Source organism: Phodopus roborovskii, unplaced genomic scaffold (assembly GCF_943737965.1).
Source record: "Phodopus roborovskii unplaced genomic scaffold, PHOROB, whole genome shotgun sequence".
NCBI lineage: Eukaryota > Metazoa > Chordata > Mammalia > Rodentia > Cricetidae > Phodopus > Phodopus roborovskii.
The window spans coordinates 1380604-1399161 of NW_026126571.1; the positions used below are offsets into that span (position 1 = coordinate 1380604).

Consider the following 18558-nt stretch of genomic DNA (forward strand, 5'->3'; position numbering starts at 1 on the left):
GCCTTCCACATTTTGCAGAGGCCTTGAGAAGCACAGGGATCTTCCCAAGTCTTTACAGTAAATTCAAGAGTTTGCGGGGGGGGGGGGGGTGTCTCTCAATCTCCAGCGTGGCATTCTGGTTCTGACTTCAGGGTACACTCCTCCAGCTCGTCTCCACGAGCACAAAGGAAAAGGGGGGGTTCAGTTACTGCTCTAGCCTGTTGATGGGGCACAGTATATATGGCGTGCTCTGAGGCTTCTGGCAATAGCAGGGGTGGGGGGTGGGGAGCTTAGATTGTCCCTGTGACAGCTCATCTTCATTGCCAACTTGATTGATTGAATTTGGGGTTACACACACCTCGGGGTGTTTCGTGAAGGATTCCATAAAGATTTAACTGAGGTGGGAAGACACCGCCCCCCCCCCCAGCCACTATGTAGACGAAGGCTGGCTAAGCACTTCACTCATCTGCTTCCTGAGAGGAGGACAATGTAATATGACCAGCTGCAACTTCTGCTGCCATGACTCCTCGCCATGAGGAGTCTATCAGGCATTTCGTCACAGCAAAGAGAAAGCTAACCAAAATACTCCTTAACCACAAAACACAAAGACCAGTTGAGTCAGGGAGATGCTAGCAGGCAGGCCAATGAGGTACATGGGTGTGAGCAGGAGAGAGAGAGAAAGAGAGAGAGAGAGAGAGAGAGAGAGAGAGAGAGAGAGAAAGAGAGAGAGAGAGAGAGAGAGAGAAGGCATATCTACCTGGGTGTGAGAGAGAGAGAATGCATACCTATCTGGGTGTGGGTGTGTGTGTGTGAGAGAGAGAGAGAGAGAGTACATACCTATCTGGGTGTGTCTGTGTATGCGTGACAGAAGCCAGACAGCAGAGGCATTGGGCCATAAAACCGCTGGTCTGACTGATGAGACCATCGTCCCAGAAGTTGGCAAAAGGCAATCTGGACAGGATAAAGATAGAAGACCACAGACACCAAAGAGCCCTCGGGAGTGTTCTAGGCGGGTGTTCTAGGACCCTGCCCTGCCCTTTGGGTCCCTATGGCCAGGTGGGGCCAGAGCTCACTGTGCAGCCTCGTTCCCTATTAGGAAACGCTCAGCACCATCTGCACAGTCCCAGGAGCAAGAGCAGGCATTTTATAACTTCCTTTTCTTTTTCAGTCTACATTAAAAATAAATGTTCCCTTCAGCTCTCAGATGTATATCTCTGGTGCAACCTGCCCACATTCCCTCCTGCTGCCCTTTCCAGAACGTGGCAGGGGAAGGGAAGAAGAGAGGGAGAGAAGGAGCCAGTCCACCCGGCTGATGCCAGTGGATCACACCTCTTCCAAGAGGGAAGCGAGGCAGGCATGGCCACACATGGTGGAAAGTGCCCAGAATGCATGAGGACCGGGAAAAGTGAAGTAGAGGAGACGGGAGCCAACAGCCAGGCTTTCCTCCCATCCCCACCCTCCCGCGCCGCAGGACCTTGGCCAAATCACACATCCATCTTTGCATTTATAGTTCACGCAGTGGCTGGAGTGCCCTCGACAGCGCCAGCCCTCTGGCGGCCATCCTCTCCACACATCTGTGGGTACCATGGGCTATCCACTTCCACCATTTGCCCTACTGTGGGCTGGAGCCAAGACTGACCCAAGCAAGTGACCTGAGCTCTTCATACCTGTCTTCAGTCAGGAAAGCAAGAAAGGCACAGACAGAATCTGGCTCAGTGTCTGGCACATGTTCCCGGATGTCAGGTGGTACTGTCTTCCCCCCCTGCCAATCTAGTTCCTCTTTGAGCCTTGCCTGCACGCTATCCCCCTTTCTTTGAGCCCCACAGCCTGCACCTCACAACTGAGCGTCGTATTAGAATGTAAATCTTTGTGTGTGCACATGTGTGTGCACATGCATGTTCAAGCCTGTGGAGGCTGAGGGGAGCAAGGGTCAGCCAGACTCAGCAGACCACAGATAGACAGCAAGGATCAGAAGAACCAGCTCCGTTTGACGCTCTTCCAGGCACATCCCAGCTCACCAAAAGCCCCTAAGAATGTGTGCAGAGTGTGGGGTGTCTGCAGCACAGCAGTGAGCGAACCCCTCACGGACTGTCGAGGGACACCACAGGCAGAATAAGCCGCGGCTGGCACCGTGGTCAGCACGCCTTGCCCTGCCATCTTCACTCATGCTATGGGCTCCCAAGCAACCTTGCTCAGCACCCAACCCACCTGGGCCCTGGGGTTAGAGAGGGACAGCTGTACCACTCTAATGACAGAGTAAGGAGTGGGATCGGCATCTCCCACCTGGGAAATGGTTCAAAAGAAAAGTTACTCCCCATTCCGCCTCTCCTAACTGCTGCAGACAGACAAGATTGCTTTTTTTAAAGATTTATTTGCGTTTGTATTTATGTGCATACGTGTGGGCATGCACACATGAGTGCAGGTGCCCACAGAGGCCCCACGGAGGCTTCAGATTCCTCCGAGGTAGAATAGCTGTGAGCTGCCCAATGTGGGTGCTAGGAACTGAACTGAGGTCCTCTGGAAGAGCGGTCAGTGCTGTCAGCCTCTGAGTCATCTCTTGAACCCAAACAGCACCTCAAGCATTCCAGTCTTCTGGCCAGGAGTGGTACCTGATGTGTGTGTGTGGGGGGGGGATGTTACCTGAGCTGCTGATGTGTGTGTGTGGGGGGGGGGATGTTACCTGAGCTGCTGATGTGTGGGGGGAGTTACCTGAGCTGCTGATGTGTGTGGGGGGGGGTTACCTGAGCTGCTGATGTGTGTGTGGGGGGGGATGTTACCTGAGCTGCTGATGTGGGGGGGGGGAGTTACCTGAGCTGCTGATGTAGGGGGGGGGAGTTACCTGAGCTGCTGGTGGGGGGGGAGTTACCTGAGCTGCTGATGGGGGGGAGTTACCTGAGCTGCTGATGTGGGGGGGGGAGTTACCTGAGCTGCTGGGGGGGGGGAGTTACCTGAGCTGCTGATGGGGGGGGAGTTACCTGAGCTGCTGATGTGTGTGGGCGTGGGGGGGGTTACCTGAGCTGCTGATGTGTGTGGGCGTGGGGGGGGTTACCTGAGCTGCTGATGTGTGTGGGCGTGGGGGGGGGTTACCTGAGCTGCGCCTTGACACCACATCACTGTTGGTTGATGGACTTTCTACAGAGCCCATAACAAGTTCAAGGCTATCTTGAGACTGTGTCTGAAGAGGGTACCAGATCTCATTACAGGTGGTCGTGAGCCGCCACGTGGGTGCTGGGAATTCAACTCAGAACCTCTGAAAGAGCAGCCATTGCTCTTAACCTCTGAGCCATCTCTCCAGCCCTGACATAAACAAATCTAAGGGGGGGCAGTGGGAGATGGCTCTGTTAGTAAATGGCTTGCTGTACAATGTTTGATCCCAGCACTCATATAAAAAGGTGGATGGATACAGCACTGTGTAATCCCACCACTGAGGAGGAGCCAGGAGGAGTCTGGGGACTAGCTGGCTGGCCAGTCAGGCTAGACAATTGGTTAGCTCCAGGTTCAGGGAGAGCCACCACCTCCAACAGCAAGGTGGGAAGCAATTAAGGAAGGCATCTGATGTTGACCTCTGGCCTCCAAACACAAATCTGTTCACCAACATGTGCATGTGTGTGCACACATGGGAGGCAAAACATACGTTGAGTTTCTCCACAAGCTACCGCCACCAAATCATCCCAACTGACGAGGACGGGAATAACTGTCCCTTTACCCTCACGTAGCCCACACCCGGCTCCATTCCTCCGGTCTCCACTCGGACGGACGGAGGTTTAGTTCCTTTGCAGGCTCTCACCACCCTCCCCTCCCTCCTTACACTCACTCACCTCTCTCGGGGTCTGCGGTCCATTTCCCCAGGACAGCCCTCACTGGTGGGGCACCTGTCTTTTGGCGCCTTCCCTTCCTTTCCACCACGGCCACCTCCCCCTCCTCAACAGCTGTCTCTGGCAGGCCTGCCACAGCTGGCGAATCCAGCAATCTGCTCGGTTTTTTGTTTTTTGGGTTTGTTTTTTCTGCTTTCCCTTGTGCTTTGCCCCCATCTTCTGATTTACACGGCTGAAGATCTGAGTGAAGAGTGACACCGGGGTGGATCAGGGATATCACTGCCATCTCAAGAAGTAGCTTTGGAAGACTGTGTCTATCCCTGGCTGGTGGGGCCTAGCTTTAACTGCACAGGCAGCTCTTGCGCGGTATGGATGGAGTCAGAATGACTGTTGCTTGGTGACACAGCAGGCACACGGGAGAAACTAGGGTCAGGGTTAGGGTACTGGAGAAAGCGGTTTGGGTTAAGGGGGACTCAGGATGTCAGGAAAGCCCTGGGACGTGGACATAAAAGCAGACCCCACACCCTTCGATCCCCCACACAGTGGACACTCAGTGGCCTCCAGACTCCGGTCTGAGTCTTGGGATGTCTATACCCATGAGAGCATCTGGAGCAGGAAGAAAGGGCTCAGATTGTGTAACCCAAGCCTAGAATGTCCCAAGAAAGTCAGAATCTGTGGCCAGGAAGGTAGATGGGTTGGTATAGTGCTTGTCTAATATGCGCAAAGCTCTAGGTTCCGTGTCCAGCACTGCAGAGACCAGATGCAATGGCGTGCACACCCTGCAAATCCTAGCACTTGGGAGGTGGAGCGGGAGAATCAGGGGTTCAAGGCCATCCACAGTTATTTAGTGAGTTTAGGACAGGTTCAGTTATTTCTGAGACTTTGTCTCATGGACAGACAGACAGACAGACAGACAGACAGACAGACAGAAAAGGCATCAGACTCACTGAGATCTGAAAGTTCCAGACTGGATGGGCGCACAGAGCTGAGGAGGGAGGTACAAATGTACCTTAGGCCTAATGTACCCAGGGAGCCTTAGGCCTGTGAAGGACAGGGCTCCTGGCGTCTGAGGCATGCCGGGCACAGGCAGAAGAGCTGGACAGACCCCAGGGCAGGGAGGGGCCTTGCCCCTTCTACTATGAGCTCAGTGGGAAGCTGGGAAAAGAGCTATTGCCTATAGGAAGCCCTGCCATGAGAGCTTCCTGGAGGACCCTGAAACAATGGGTACTGGGCCACAGCAGCCGCAGAAGTGGCCCGGGCACACTGGCTTAGCATCCGTGCTTCTGTATAAATTGGGATCATTTTGCCACACACTAAAGTGGGGGAAAAGTTCCCATCTTTAAATGTTAAGCTTAAAATAAGCCCCGGCATGGGTGCCAGTGGATCTGTGAAATCTGCTGACTAAACTGGCACCAGAGCTTGTGAGAGAACCAGCTCGTCCCTCCAGAGCCCCTGGGGTGGGGAGTGAGGTTATTCTCAGGGTGAGCAGGAGGGCACGGGGTCGAGCAGGGATGCTCATATAGGCAGGAGGCTGCTTGGATGTGGCATCTAGCAGCTCCTGGGTTAAGGTGCCTGCCAGCCTTCCTCGCCCCTTCCCTTCCTCGCTCAGGGGCCCAGTTCCCAGCACATTCGCTGGCACCTTCGTTTCTATTTCGGTAGGCGTTTTCAGTGGCTTAAACATGCGTATAGTTTCCCATTTACTTTGACCAGGGGCTTCACGAAGGTGTGGACTGGAACCTTCCAGACCCTTTAGGACCAGGCGTGAATGAATGTTCAGGGCTGCCAGGCGACAGCAGGGCAGTAGAGGGGCTACAGTGGCTGAGGGGCGCCCGGCTTCAGGTGGGAGTGCTGGACAAGCAGTCACATCCCTTCCATATAAAGTTAGGTTTTGATCTGGTGGCCGGCAGTGGGAGCTGCGGTGTTCACGCCGCTTGCGCATTGTCCGGGCACAGGGACAAGTCATGGGCTCGCCACATCCATGGGCTCAGCTGGAGATCCACCTCTGGCCCAATACTCTGAACCTCGGAACATGGCTATGTGTGGCTCAGAAGAAGGTCCGCTGCTGGGCTTGGGACAGCGTGTTATAAGCCATGCTGCCGGTTTGCCTCAGTGGGGAGATCACTGCCATTCTGAGGTGTCCTGCCTGCACGCTGTGCTAACTCACAGGCTCTGAGGGCTGCTCCACACTGCACATCTGCTTTCACAAGTGGGATCAGCATCCCAAGTCTGGACGCCAACACGGCCGCAGTTCCCTGCAACAACGGGTCTATCTGGGGCATGCGGGGAGCAGTAAAGACATAAAGTCAGAGCTGCAAGTACACACTCAAGCACGCAGCAGACTGAGGCAAGAAAATCACCAACTCAACACCAGGCTGCCCTGTTCTGTGAAACCCTGTCTCAAAACAAAGACAAAACCGCCCTAACAAACAAGAGCTTTGTTAACTCTTTTGATTTGTCCCGGCTGGTGCAAGAATCCATCCAGTCATTTGGTGGTCATGAGCCCATATCTACCCGTGAGTGACCAGCTCAGACGGCAGGCCTCTGGGTTGATAATATTACCGAATAATGTATTAATGTAAATGTTTATAAAAGTTTTGTCAGGGCTCATGAGATGGCTCAGACAGTAAAGTACTCGCCTTGCAAGCATGGGGACCTGGGTTCAATGCCCCCAGGACCCACTTTAAAAAGTGAGGCGTGGGATGTGGTGATAAATGTTTATCTCAGCACAGGAGGGTCCTGGGGCTCACCGGCCAGCCTAGCCTGCTTGGTGAGTTCCAGGCCAATCAAGGACCCCGTGTCAAAAAACAAGAAGGATGGTTACCTGAGGAACAACACCTAAGGTTCACACACACACACACACACACACACACACACACACACACACACACACGAGACACATGTGCACACACAAATATGACTGTGACAGACTCTGGCATGCCTACCTATGGACTATTCAACCCTTCTTCCTCATTCATAAAAGTCTCTGCATGATTGAGCGTCAACTACATAGCAGCTAAATTCCCCCATGGGATGCTGCAGTTGTATGGGACTCCCACGAAAACCCCTCAAAGACAGATGACTCATTTGGGAGAAAATTCACTCCTATCTTCTTTGTCCTCTCTGAAATGTACAGAAGCTGTCATGTGGGCTGAGAGGTGGCATGTACAATAGAAACCAGCACTGAGACGATGGAAAATGGAAGACTGAGTTCCTATAGCCTTGGGCAATTCTACCCACACCCAAGCTTCTTTGACATTCAAGGGAAATAATGCTGTGTAAGTAAGTTACTCTGTCATACGCAGATGACCCTACACATAACTAATGAGTTATGCTACAAAGAAAAAACACAATAAGTTCTAAATGACAGGCTTATAAAGGTCATGTTCTCTGAATAAGGTTAAGCTATAATAATAACAAATAATACTTTTCTTTTCGGGCTGAGCGTTGGTGGAGCACGCCTTTAATCCCAGCACTAGGGAGGCAGAGGCAGGTAGATCTTTGTGAGTCTAGCCTGGTCTACAGAGCTAGTTCCAGGACAGGCTCCAAAGCTACAGAGAAATCCTGTCTCGAAGAAAAACAAAAAGACAAAACAAACAAACAAAAAACAAATAATACTTTTCTGAAAGGGACCAATTAATCTCAACCTAAGAGCTGGAGAGAGGGCTCAGCAGTTAGGACAGCAGCTGCTCTTGCAGAGGACCTGGGTTCAGTTCCCAGCACCCACTTCAGGGAGCTCACAAACTCCAGCCCCAGGGGATCCTATGCCCTCTTCTGGCAGGCACCTACACAACATGCACAAACCCACACACAAGAACACACAATTAAGAAGTAAATCTTGGGACCAGAGAGATGGTTCAGTGGTTAAGAGCACACACTGCTCTTGCAGAAGCCCCAGGTTCAGTTCCCAGAACTATACTAAGTGACTAACAACCACCTGTGACCCCAGCTACAGGGAAATCTGACACCTCTGAACTCCATGACCGCCTGGACAGCTGTGCATGTGCGCGCACACACACACACACACACACACACACACACACACACACAGAGGAATCTTTCTTAAAAATTCACAATTATAATATCAAACTTATTTGGAAAACAATAATATAGGATTACATTATGTATCTGTACACATGAAAATATGTGATACCACTATCTTTAAAAGGCAAACCACAGCCATAAACACTTCCAAGATAAAAATAAAATAAGAAAAGCAGGCTGAGGCCTGAGAGGGATGGCTCAGTGGGTAGAGGTGCTTGCCCCAAAGCCCCACAACCTGAGTTCGAGCCTTGGAGCCTATCTGGTAGAAGAGAACTGACTTCACCCGTACACTACAGCATGTGCACAACACCGCAAAAAGCAAAGTAATACAGACATTTGTTTAAAGTCTAGCAGGCCAGGACTGTGGCTCAGTTGGTAAAGTATTTGACTAGTATGCACCAAATCTGGGTTCCATCCCCAGCAATACATGGATCAGGTGTGGCCTTGCCTGCCTGTGCATTCAGAGATCTGGAGTTGAAGGTAGGAGGGTCTGAAATTCAAGGTCATCCTTGGCTACCTGGCCAAGCTGGGCTACTATTACTGGTCTACCATTCTACCAACTAAGACATTTCTCCCTTCCTCCCTCCCTTCCTCCCTCCCTTCCTGTTTTTCTTTCTTTCTTCTATTTTCTTTCCCTTTTGAGAAGTGACCTGACTGAGTCTCAAACTGCATGGCTCAAGTCATCCTCCTGTCTCTACCTTCAGTAGAGTTCTAAATCTAAGCCCAAGCCTGGGAATCTGACTTCAAAAGAATAACTGCACATGACAGTTTGTATGCACGCACATGGCTAAAGTCTGAAGCTAAACCAGACTTCCAGCAGAGGTAACTTCTGGGGAAAGACTAAGGGCTAAAGCATAATGGTGAGGACCTGTGCTTCTGTTTGCATTATTTGATTTCAAAGCTAAGAAGACAGTGATGTCCTGCTTATATAAATATTAAATATTTTATTTTTAAATGTTAATCACTTTTAGCCATGGTTTCATGCATCTTAGGGTTTTGAACTCTGTGTTGCTGAAGCTGGCCCTGAACTCCTGATCCTCATGTCTGCATCTCCAAAATGCTGGGATTACAGGCATGTACTAGCATTAAAATATTATATATATATATATACACATACACTCTTGGTGGTATTTTTGAATCCCAAAGAACATATTCATATATTACTTGTATAAAATGTACATTTTTTTCTTTTAATCCTAGAGATATTTTTGAACTCCAAAGATAAGAGAAAAATACATCAAATGATTCCCCAAGAAATGGAAAAATTTACTTACAAAAGAAAACACATTTGATCCAACTATTGTTCATGCCTGGAAGGGGAAACAGACAATGCCTGCAAAGCAATGGTGCAGGCCATGGACGGTCCACAGTTCCAAATGTTACTCAAAAGAGCACTCTGGCCAAACACAAAGCCTGCACAACCATGATGTTGAGACAGTTGTTGATAAGACTCAAAAAAAAAAAAAAAAAAAAAAATGGCAGGTGCATAGAAAAGCAAAGACTAGAGGAAGAGCCAGGCTTGGTGACACAGGGCCATAATCTTAAAGCCCAGGAGGCTGAGACAGGCATGGGAGTTTGGGGCCAGCCTGGGCTACAAGGTTGAACTCATCTCAACAAGAGGGCGATGCCCCAAAACATGAATGGAGTTCTTGATCTCTCTCTGCATTCAAGAACACCCTGAGGGCAGAGTTTGTGTCTCCAACCTTATTCAGAGTCCTTTATGAAACAAGCAATAGAGGAATGCACTCTTAGAAAGTTCCCTTTCCTGGGAGTCTGTGCTGGTGAGCCTCTGAACACTGTAATAATACTCAGTTTTAAAAAACACAGCAAAATGGTAGGCTAAGCCTAGTCAGGTGGGGATACACACACACACACACACACACACACACACACACCACTGCACAGCACAGGATCGGGACACACCTCATATTTACTATTTGATTCTTGATATTTATAATGTGCTCATACAGAGAATGTAATAAAATAATGTGAGTGAATGGCCATCACCAGAACTAGGAGGGTCCCCTCCCAAAGAATCGATGATTAAAACCCAGTGAAAACAATTGCTCCAATATAAACCAGGAATAAAACGGAAAAATTAACCAAGTACAATGATCAAACCAGAAGAGAAAACCGAAAGCCTTGCTTAGAGCGGTTGGGACATAGTTTGGTTGGTAGAGTGCTGGCATGCAGGGGGACCTGGGTTCCAACTGCAGGGTCACAATGAGATAAGTACTGTGGCACACATTTGTAATCCCAGGACTGGGCAGGTGGAGGCAGGCGGATCAGGCCATGCAGAGAAAGTGTCTCAAAAAAAACAAAACACAACGAAGCAAAACCCCCAGGGGCTGTGGGTGGGCTCAGCACAAGGCCTTAGGTGTGATGGAGAGCATTAGGGGGAAAGTTGAATAAAAAAATGAATATGGGGGGAAACCAACAATTTCCAAAGCCAAAAGTGCGCGTATAAGACGACGTTTTCAAAGCACACCCAAGCCTAGGGGATAAGATGACGCGCACTGTGTTGTTAGTGCTTTCCACTCGCTCAGAGGGTTGTGGAAATGTTACAGCTTCTTCTCCACAAGAACCAACGGAATGATGGCACCGCTTTCCTGCTGGGCTCCACCCTTCTCCACCCAAAGCGAGAGGGGCAGTGACTCCTGCCTGTCATTCCCAGGGCTGTTCTCACACATACACAGAACATACACCCATACACTATATATACTGTCACTTTGCACATTTTTAAACATGATATAAATGACATCAGCGAGTATTACTACTGTGCTACTATTTTCTCATTCAACACTGTTTTTCAGACTTAATCCATATTCATAACACAGAATACTTAACACAGGAAAGAAATCATGAGCAGGGCTAAACCCGACTCCAAAACCAAACAAAAAGAACACCAGAAACCCTTTCTGAATTAATTTGCAACTGCGATTTCCACAAGGTGCCCTTGTCTCCCGGGTCCCTGTGGAAGGGTCCCAATCTCCAATTGAGGGTTCAAAGCATTTCCCCAGGCCTGGTGGGTGCAACTCCAGGTGGAGCGCTGGATAGCAAGCAACAAGGGAAGCCGGATGTGCAAGCCCTGTCTCTCAGCCGTGCCCCACCAGGACTAGATCCTCTGCCAAGTATTTATCACTGTTAGACATCTGAAGTTTCGTTTTGGAAAAGAAAACCCTTTGCAGGTAAGACTTACAATTGGCGTCCCAAAAGGAATGTAACCTGTGGGGGAGAGAAAAAGAGTCAGGTCCCACGAACCTTCTGGGTCTGGTGAGGTACCCAGAAGCCTCTGGGGCTTGCTCTGCTCCGTGGCCCTGGTGGAGAAGTCCAGAACAACCACAGAAAGACACTACAGCCTTCCCTCAACTCAGCTTTCTTCCCCCCCCCACAGAAAAGGGCTCATCACCCCTCAAACTCCATACCATCCCCTCTGTCCCCAGCTGCCAGACGCTGGCCGGCAGACAGAATAGGCTGCTGCTTGTCTCCAGTGGTCCTCTGAACCCTTTCCTCCCTGAGGCACAATTCCCCATCCCCATGGTTTCATTTCCCAAGAAGCCCTGAGCATCCTCCTTCTTCCTTAAGCCTTTTTAAACTTTTTTCCCCTTCGCACCCATTCCTGAGACAGGAGTTCCCTCTCCACCTGAGATGGGTATATGTTAGATGCCAGAGCATTTCAAAGCTCTGGTGTTCTGGCTGGCCAGCCTCGGAAGGCAGGAGAGCACCGGGTGAGGTTTAGCCAGGTCCTGGCCTATGTACAAGGCTTCCTCACTGCTGTTAGTGAGCAGCCTCCCATCCCTTAGCCTCTGGCTTATAGTAGACAGTCAGCTGATGGCCAGGCGCCAGGGACCACACTTATGAGTGGCATAGAGAACCCAGGTCCACGTCCTGAGCAAACACAGCTTCACATGCTGATTGATGCCATGGCTCTCCTGCGCCTCCCTCTGGGGACAGGGCCAAGTTTGGGGGGGTGGGGTGGAATCAGGGGACTGAAATGAATGCCTGCCTTGGAAAGGTCCAGAATTATAAAGGAAGGCAAGCTGGGCGAGAGCCTGCTCTGCCCAGTAAAGAGACAGTGTACAGCTCCAGGCTCTGTATGTTCAGAGCCCTTTCTGCCTAAGCCTTCACAGAAAAGCCAGGGCTGCCAGCAGCCAGTGCCCCCTGGTTTACAAACTGGAAACCACACTGTGGCCGAGTCTCTGTGAGGTCAGGCTTTCTGAGGCAGGGAAGGTGGGTATCCTTGTCTGACTGAGGTCTCCTTTTCCAGCCTTCCCAAGGCAGCAGACAGCAGCCCTCTACGACATCCCCCCGATGAAAATGGCAGCTGACTGGTGTGAGAATACCCCTCCGCAGAGTGACTTGGGGCAAAAGTCCATAACCTCAGACTAGGGGAAGGGCCCCATCTCAACCTGAACAATTGCACTCTGAGCCATAAGTGTGAAACACACAAAACAGCCCTCCGGGAGCTACCAGATGGGGACTTCCTGGGGGCAGAAATTCATAACCTCTGTGCACATGGGCTCCACAGAACAGGAATCCTGCCTTGTCTAGAGACACGTCACGATGCCCACAGAAGGGAAGGGGATTCAATATTTAACAACAACATCGGAGGGCAGTGAATCAGTCTAGAACAGTGAGAAAAAAAAATGCATTTTCAGGGGGCCACGTGGTCTTGTATGAGCCAGGGCTTGCCCAAAACAGGTGACGTGAGGATGCTATTAGGAAGGGGTCTGTGTTTGTGACTCAGTGGACTGAGACCTGAGTGCAGGGGCCAGGGCACCACTGCAGCCCCACAGGTGGGAAGGGAGGCAGGTGTGAGCCTGGTCAGTGTCCAATAGGAGTGAGCTAATGTGAACACCTGTGGGCAAGAGGGTGTGGCTGTGCGTGCGACAGGCCACGCCCTTCTCTGATGCTGTGCGGCGACTACAGCCTCCAAACTGAAATATTCTCTTCTGCAGGAAGGGGGTGGGAGGGCAGGGATGCTGCGGCCCTCAGTTGCCACCTGTGCTGGGTGGGTGGGGTGTCTGAGGGCCAGCAATGCTCCTTTAAGTAATCCCAGTAATGCTTGGCGGTTCAGCAAGAGATTTGAGCGCACGGTTCCTTCGGGACGCCCGCCCTCAGCAGCCTTTCTGGGGTGAATGCATATCTTTTCACGTCTTCCCAGGAAAAGTCATATGATACCTGAGCACATGGCCTAGCTGGGGCCACAGCCAGCACCCCAAGCTGGGCAGAACCAGGAGGAGCTCACCTGACATTCTGAAAGGCATGAAGATCTTCTCATTGGTGTCCGGGTGTAGGATAGCCTGGTGTGGGGAAAGGACGGGGCGGGGAGAAGCAGGCAGAGGAGTAAGGGTGAGCACAAGGACAGCGTCCGCAAGAAGACCCTCCCACCGGCGGCTCTGTGTTGCCCCTGGACAGGTGGTTTTCCCCACTCCCCAGGATAAAGGGAGACTCAAACATGAACCATGGTCAGCATCCTCCTCCTGGACCACCCTCCAAGCCTGTGTCCACCTTGAAGTGTCCTGCCCTTGCCTGGCACACAGCAGACACAGAATCAGACCTGGTGATCAGAATCCAGCCTTTTCTTGACACTCCCAGAGTTCCTGGGGTGAGGCCATTGAGGCCAGAATGGGATGCTGGGAAGGAGGAAAGGGTGGAGAGGCTGGGTACCCACTATCATGGAATTAGGACTTCTGCTAGACCCCCTGGGACGGGGAGAGGAAGGGTCCAGGAGCTAGATTACCTGTTTGATTTTCTGTGCGCCCCAGAGCTGGAAGAGAGAGAGAAATATGTTTAAGTTCTCTGGGTCATGTTTCCTTTTATTATTTTTGTTTTGTTTTAAGATTTATTTTTATTTATGAGTAGATATGCACGTTATCTGTGTGAGTATATGCCACACATGTGTAGCCTACAGAGGTTGGAAGGGGACTGCAGATCCCCTGGAGCCGGAGCTTGGTGTGGAGGCTGGGAACTGAACTCAAGTCCTCTGAGACAGCAGCCAGTGCTATTAGCCCCTGAACCACTGTTCCAACCTCCTACTTGTTTATTTTTGAGACAGGATATCCTGAAGCCCATCCTGGCCTCATCCTCAATATACAGTGACAATGACTTTGCCCTCTTTTTCTTTTTTTCTTCCCATCCTCCCATGCCCCCATCCCATCCCCCATCCACTCCCCAGGGAGGGTGAGGCCCTCCAGGAGGGATCATCAAAGTCTGTCAAGTCATTTGGAATAGGGCCTAGGCCCTCCCTGGGGTCTCAGGGCTAAGGGAGTACCCTCCATGGGGAATGTGCCCCCGAAGTCCTTTCTGTACCAGGGATACACCCCCCTGAACTCTTGGTCCTCCTGGAGCCTCTACCTCCAGAGTATTTAGACTAAGGTGGCCGACCATGACAGCTGGGGACGGACACAGGACTCTGAGCATGCTAGGCAAGCATCTACCAACAGGGTTACATTCCTAGCCCACTTTTTTATTTTGTTTTCCTTCTTTTTGCTAAACTCGGATTTTTTAATTAGCACATCTTCATTCTGACAGTTTTGTAGATATATGTCATTGTACCTGGCCAGCACCATGTTTTCTAACCAAGGGAATTTTGAGACAAGGTTTTCTATAGCACGGGGTGTCCTTGAACACCCTGCTCTTCCTCCCTCTACTTCCTCAGGGCTGGGGCCACGGGTGGGTACCATGATAACACCTGCTTCTCGAATCAAGAAAATAAGACAAATAAACATCAACATTCGATAAAACAGTGGCCTGTGCAAAGGTATCTGAGCTGGGTGCCTGTGATGCCAGCCACTCAGGAGGCAAAGACAAGAGGATCCAGTTCAAAACCAGCCTGGGATACTTGAGACCCTGTCTCAGACTGGTGTTTGAAACACCTAACTGAAAAGCTCCTTCCTCGGTGAGCCTAGATATATACACATACAGAAATGATTCAGAGGAGGGATTAAGACAATCGGGAACTGAAGAGGACTTTGAAACCTCGTAAGTTACCTTTAGAGAGAGAGGCAGGATGATGCAAGGGGAAGAGGAAGGTACAAACCCTCACTCCACCACTTCCTGGATGGGAAGCTAGTCCGTCTGACTGCCTGCCTTCCCGACTGCCTGCCTGCCTTCCCCTCTTTCTTCATTTTCTTCTTCTCTCCTTTCAACCTTCCTTTAAAAAAAATATTTAATTTTAGTTATGTGTATATGTGTACACGCGAGAGGTTGTATGTGTATATGAGTACAGGTGAATACAGAAGCCAGAAGAGGGTGCCAGATCCCTTGGCATTGGAGCTAGACATCACTGTGAACTTCCCAGTGTGGGTGCTGAGAATCGAACTCAGGTCCCCTGTTAAGAGCAGGGTGTACAGTTAACTGCTGAGTCATCATTCCAGCCCATGTTTTGCTTTGCCTTCTAAGACACAGTCCTATACGCCCCAGGCTGCTCTCAAACTCTCTATGTAGCGTGATTCTGAAATCCTGATCCTCCTGCCTCCACCACCTGGGTGCACACTGTTCCGTGTGCAGCATTCTACCAACCATGCTACACCCCTAAGACTTCCACACACGAGGGATGTGAGTGGGTGGAGACAACGTCAGGTGTCTTCAATTGCTCTCGGTCTGACTAGGCTGGACTCTACATGGCCAGGGGGCCCCATGGATCCTCTTATCTCTGCAGCTCCAACGTCTAACGCAGGATGCACGTCACCCTCAATGCTGGTTTTTACACGGGGACTAGGGATTCGGCGCAGGCCCTTACGCTTGCATGACGAGCACTTTACTGAATAATGAGCCCTCTCCGAAGCCCCCAAAACCTCTTTATCTATTCTTTGCTCCTATAATTCTATAACTGTTCACATATCACCTTTTCAAAATTAATTGATATATATACATGCATAGACCTGTATATGTATATATGTATGTATATATCTCAAAGGCAGGACTGGCTGTAAAGAGCAAGACCACTTCTCAAGACACTGGGGATTCACACTGCGGATTAATCAATTAGATAATTAATATAATAAAGGCAACCAATGGAAAAAAGAAATAGTGCGCATTTAAAACTCTTCACGAGCCGGGCTTAGTGGCACACACCTTTAGTCACTGAAGGGCTCTCTACCAAGCCCCAAGCATGGCAAACATTGCACCAACTGGTGTTGCCCTTTACCCTTCTCTCTCCCTTGCAAAAAAACACTAGATTACATTCCTAAGGTCAGCCCTCAAGGTCCATTCCCCTATTGGGCCACTGACTCATTCCTGAGACAAAACTCCAAGGTCCAACCATCAAAATTCATTGACTAGACTGGCTAACCTGTCCAAGAAGGGCTTACCAACACACCCTAGACAGACTTCTTTTCTCCTTAAACACCCATTCCTGATGAAGAAAAACAAACCAACCAACAAACAAAACTGCTGCTTGCTGTCTGCTTTTGCCCAATCCACAAGTGCCCCCTCCCCACCTTCACCCTGCTTGCCCCTGGGGTAATAAATCTCCTCTGTGCTGAGAACTGGGTGTCCGGATGTGTCCTGTACCAACTCCCAGGGGCCAGAGGCCACCCTCCCCTACAATCAGGGTACTCAGGAGGCAGAGGCAGGCAGATCTCTGTGAGTTCGTGGCTAGTCTGTTCATAGTGAGTTCCAAGACAGCCAGAGCTACATAATGATCCCCTGTCTCAAATGATAATAAGTTTTTTGTTTTTGTTCTTGTTTTGGTTTTTAATGAAACAGGGTGGCCGACATCCAAGACCTTTATTGACTCCTGTGGTATATGGAAGATTAAATCTCCAACAAAATCCCCATAGCTGGAGCACAGCAGTTGTCAGATGGCTGACCAGGCAGGGATCTGTATGACTGAGCTCCTGTGGCAGAGAAGTGACACGCGCCTTTCCCAGGTCAATGCTCCCCACCCGTCTACTTTCTGCTCCCTTCTGGGTGTCAAAACTAGGCAAGGCTGCACCACGGCCTTTTTGATGCTAACAGGATACCACCAGGGGAGGGTAGAGATGCACCACCCAAGCCAAACATTCCTTCCCTCCTTCTCTGCCAGGAGCAAAGTGACTGTACACAGGGTTAGGTACTCGGGCCCTGGCACAGCCACCATCTTGTCCTGTACTCCTGGTTAAATTCCCACATACTTTTGGCTTGTATACTCTTGTTTTGTTTGAGTCAAAGCACACCTGTAACCCTGAGGCAGGAAGAGTCTGATTCCAGGCCAACCTACAGTAAATAGCAAGTTCCAGGCCAGCCTGGGCTGCATGGAGAACAACTGTCTCAACCAATCAAAAACAAATATATAAAAATTTAACCAGAGCTGGGCACGGTGGCATATGCCTACGAAACTCCCAGATTCTGGAGACAGAGGAGAGAGGATCAGGAGTTCAAGGCCATCCCAGCTACATAGTGAATGTGAGACCATCCTGGGCTACATGAGGCCCTGCCTCAAATAACAAACAGCAACAACAATTGGTCGGAAGAGGAAGGGGGTGGGATCCATGCCCCTTCTGGTCCTGTGGACCACACCAACTCAAAAGGACAGGTTAAGGACACTGGCTACAGTTCTGGCTGGGTTTTTCCCCCACGACCTGCTGAACCCATGAATTAAATGCTGGATTCAGAAGAGACAGCATTTACTGCCCACAGGGAAAAGGCTGTGGTTCCACAAATCACTCTTGCAAGCAGATCACAGAGAACGACCATCCTGGGACAAACAGCCATGCACGGAAGGCCAACTGAGCCACAGTGGCTGAACACCCACATGGAGAGTCCAGGCCAGGGTCTTCCCAGCAGCTCACAGAGGCACCCTCACTCTGAACTCACTACCAGGTTTAGCACTGACCTCCTTTGTACTCAGCCCAGCACCCTCTGGACCTCTGGCTGAACTTGGAACCCTGCAGCCCTGACCCTGTGGGACCGACTGGCTTTAGTAACGGCCCCGTGTGGATCTGAGAGTTGAGACTGTTTGTTTGGCTCAGTTGGAGAACAGGGACAAAGGGCAGTATGGAGAAGCCATCTGGGTGGTTGTTACAACACACAGATTTACTGATTTCAGAGGTGAACCTGCCTGGGGTCTCCAAGTGGGCTGGGGTCCCATGTGCTGCTAGAAGACAGGACACACCCCAGCACCCAGAGGGAGAACAATGGCCCCACCCCCAGTCTGGCTCGCTTACTTCCCCCCTGTCTCCTAGCAAGCTGCTTCCTAAACCTCCTAAGGCAGCAAAGACAGAGCCTATTTAAAACAACCTCCAGAAGGTAATTAAACAGAGCCTGAAGGGGACCCTTCTGTACGGGAAGGATGCCTCCATTCAACAAACAAAAAACTTCCTAATTGATCAGTTGGACCCATTGTATTATAGCGCACCATTAATTGTGTTGCCATGGTAACTCCCAGGTACCATGTACCTATATAGGCCTCTGTGGGGTGAAGGAGGTCCCCAATTCCACAGATACAGGAATGAAGAGGGATGTTCCGTGACATCGTTACATAGAAAGCTTCTCTCTGAATACAGGTCAGGCTCCACAGAGGAATTAAAAAGTCTCCCATTGGCTTACCAGGAGATGTGGGGTGATTTACTTAATCTTTCTGAGCCTCCAATACCTCTTCTATAACATGAAGGCAGGGATATCTACTTTCATGTTATAATAAAATTATTTACCCAGCGAGCAAATGTTCATCAAGCAGCTACTACACGTTAAGCACTGAAAACATCTCAGTGTAAAACAGTAAGGTGTCTCAGTGGGT

At 50.3% G+C, this 18558-nt stretch overlaps 1 protein-coding gene across 3 annotated transcripts in view; it reads right to left on the reverse strand.

Moving 5' to 3' along the window:
* Sfxn5 (sideroflexin 5) overlaps positions 1-18558 on the reverse strand; it is a 103847-nt gene that overhangs the window by 58110 nt on the left and 27179 nt on the right. For all 3 annotated transcript variants that reach the window (XM_051202956.1, XM_051202957.1, XM_051202958.1), the window contains exons 4-6: positions 13579-13605; positions 13084-13138; positions 11035-11060 (exon numbers count right to left, since the gene is read on the reverse strand). In XM_051202956.1, the coding sequence (XP_051058913.1) occupies positions 11035-11060; positions 13084-13138; positions 13579-13605 (108 nt within the window). The remainder of the gene's footprint in view (positions 1-11034; positions 11061-13083; positions 13139-13578; positions 13606-18558) is intronic.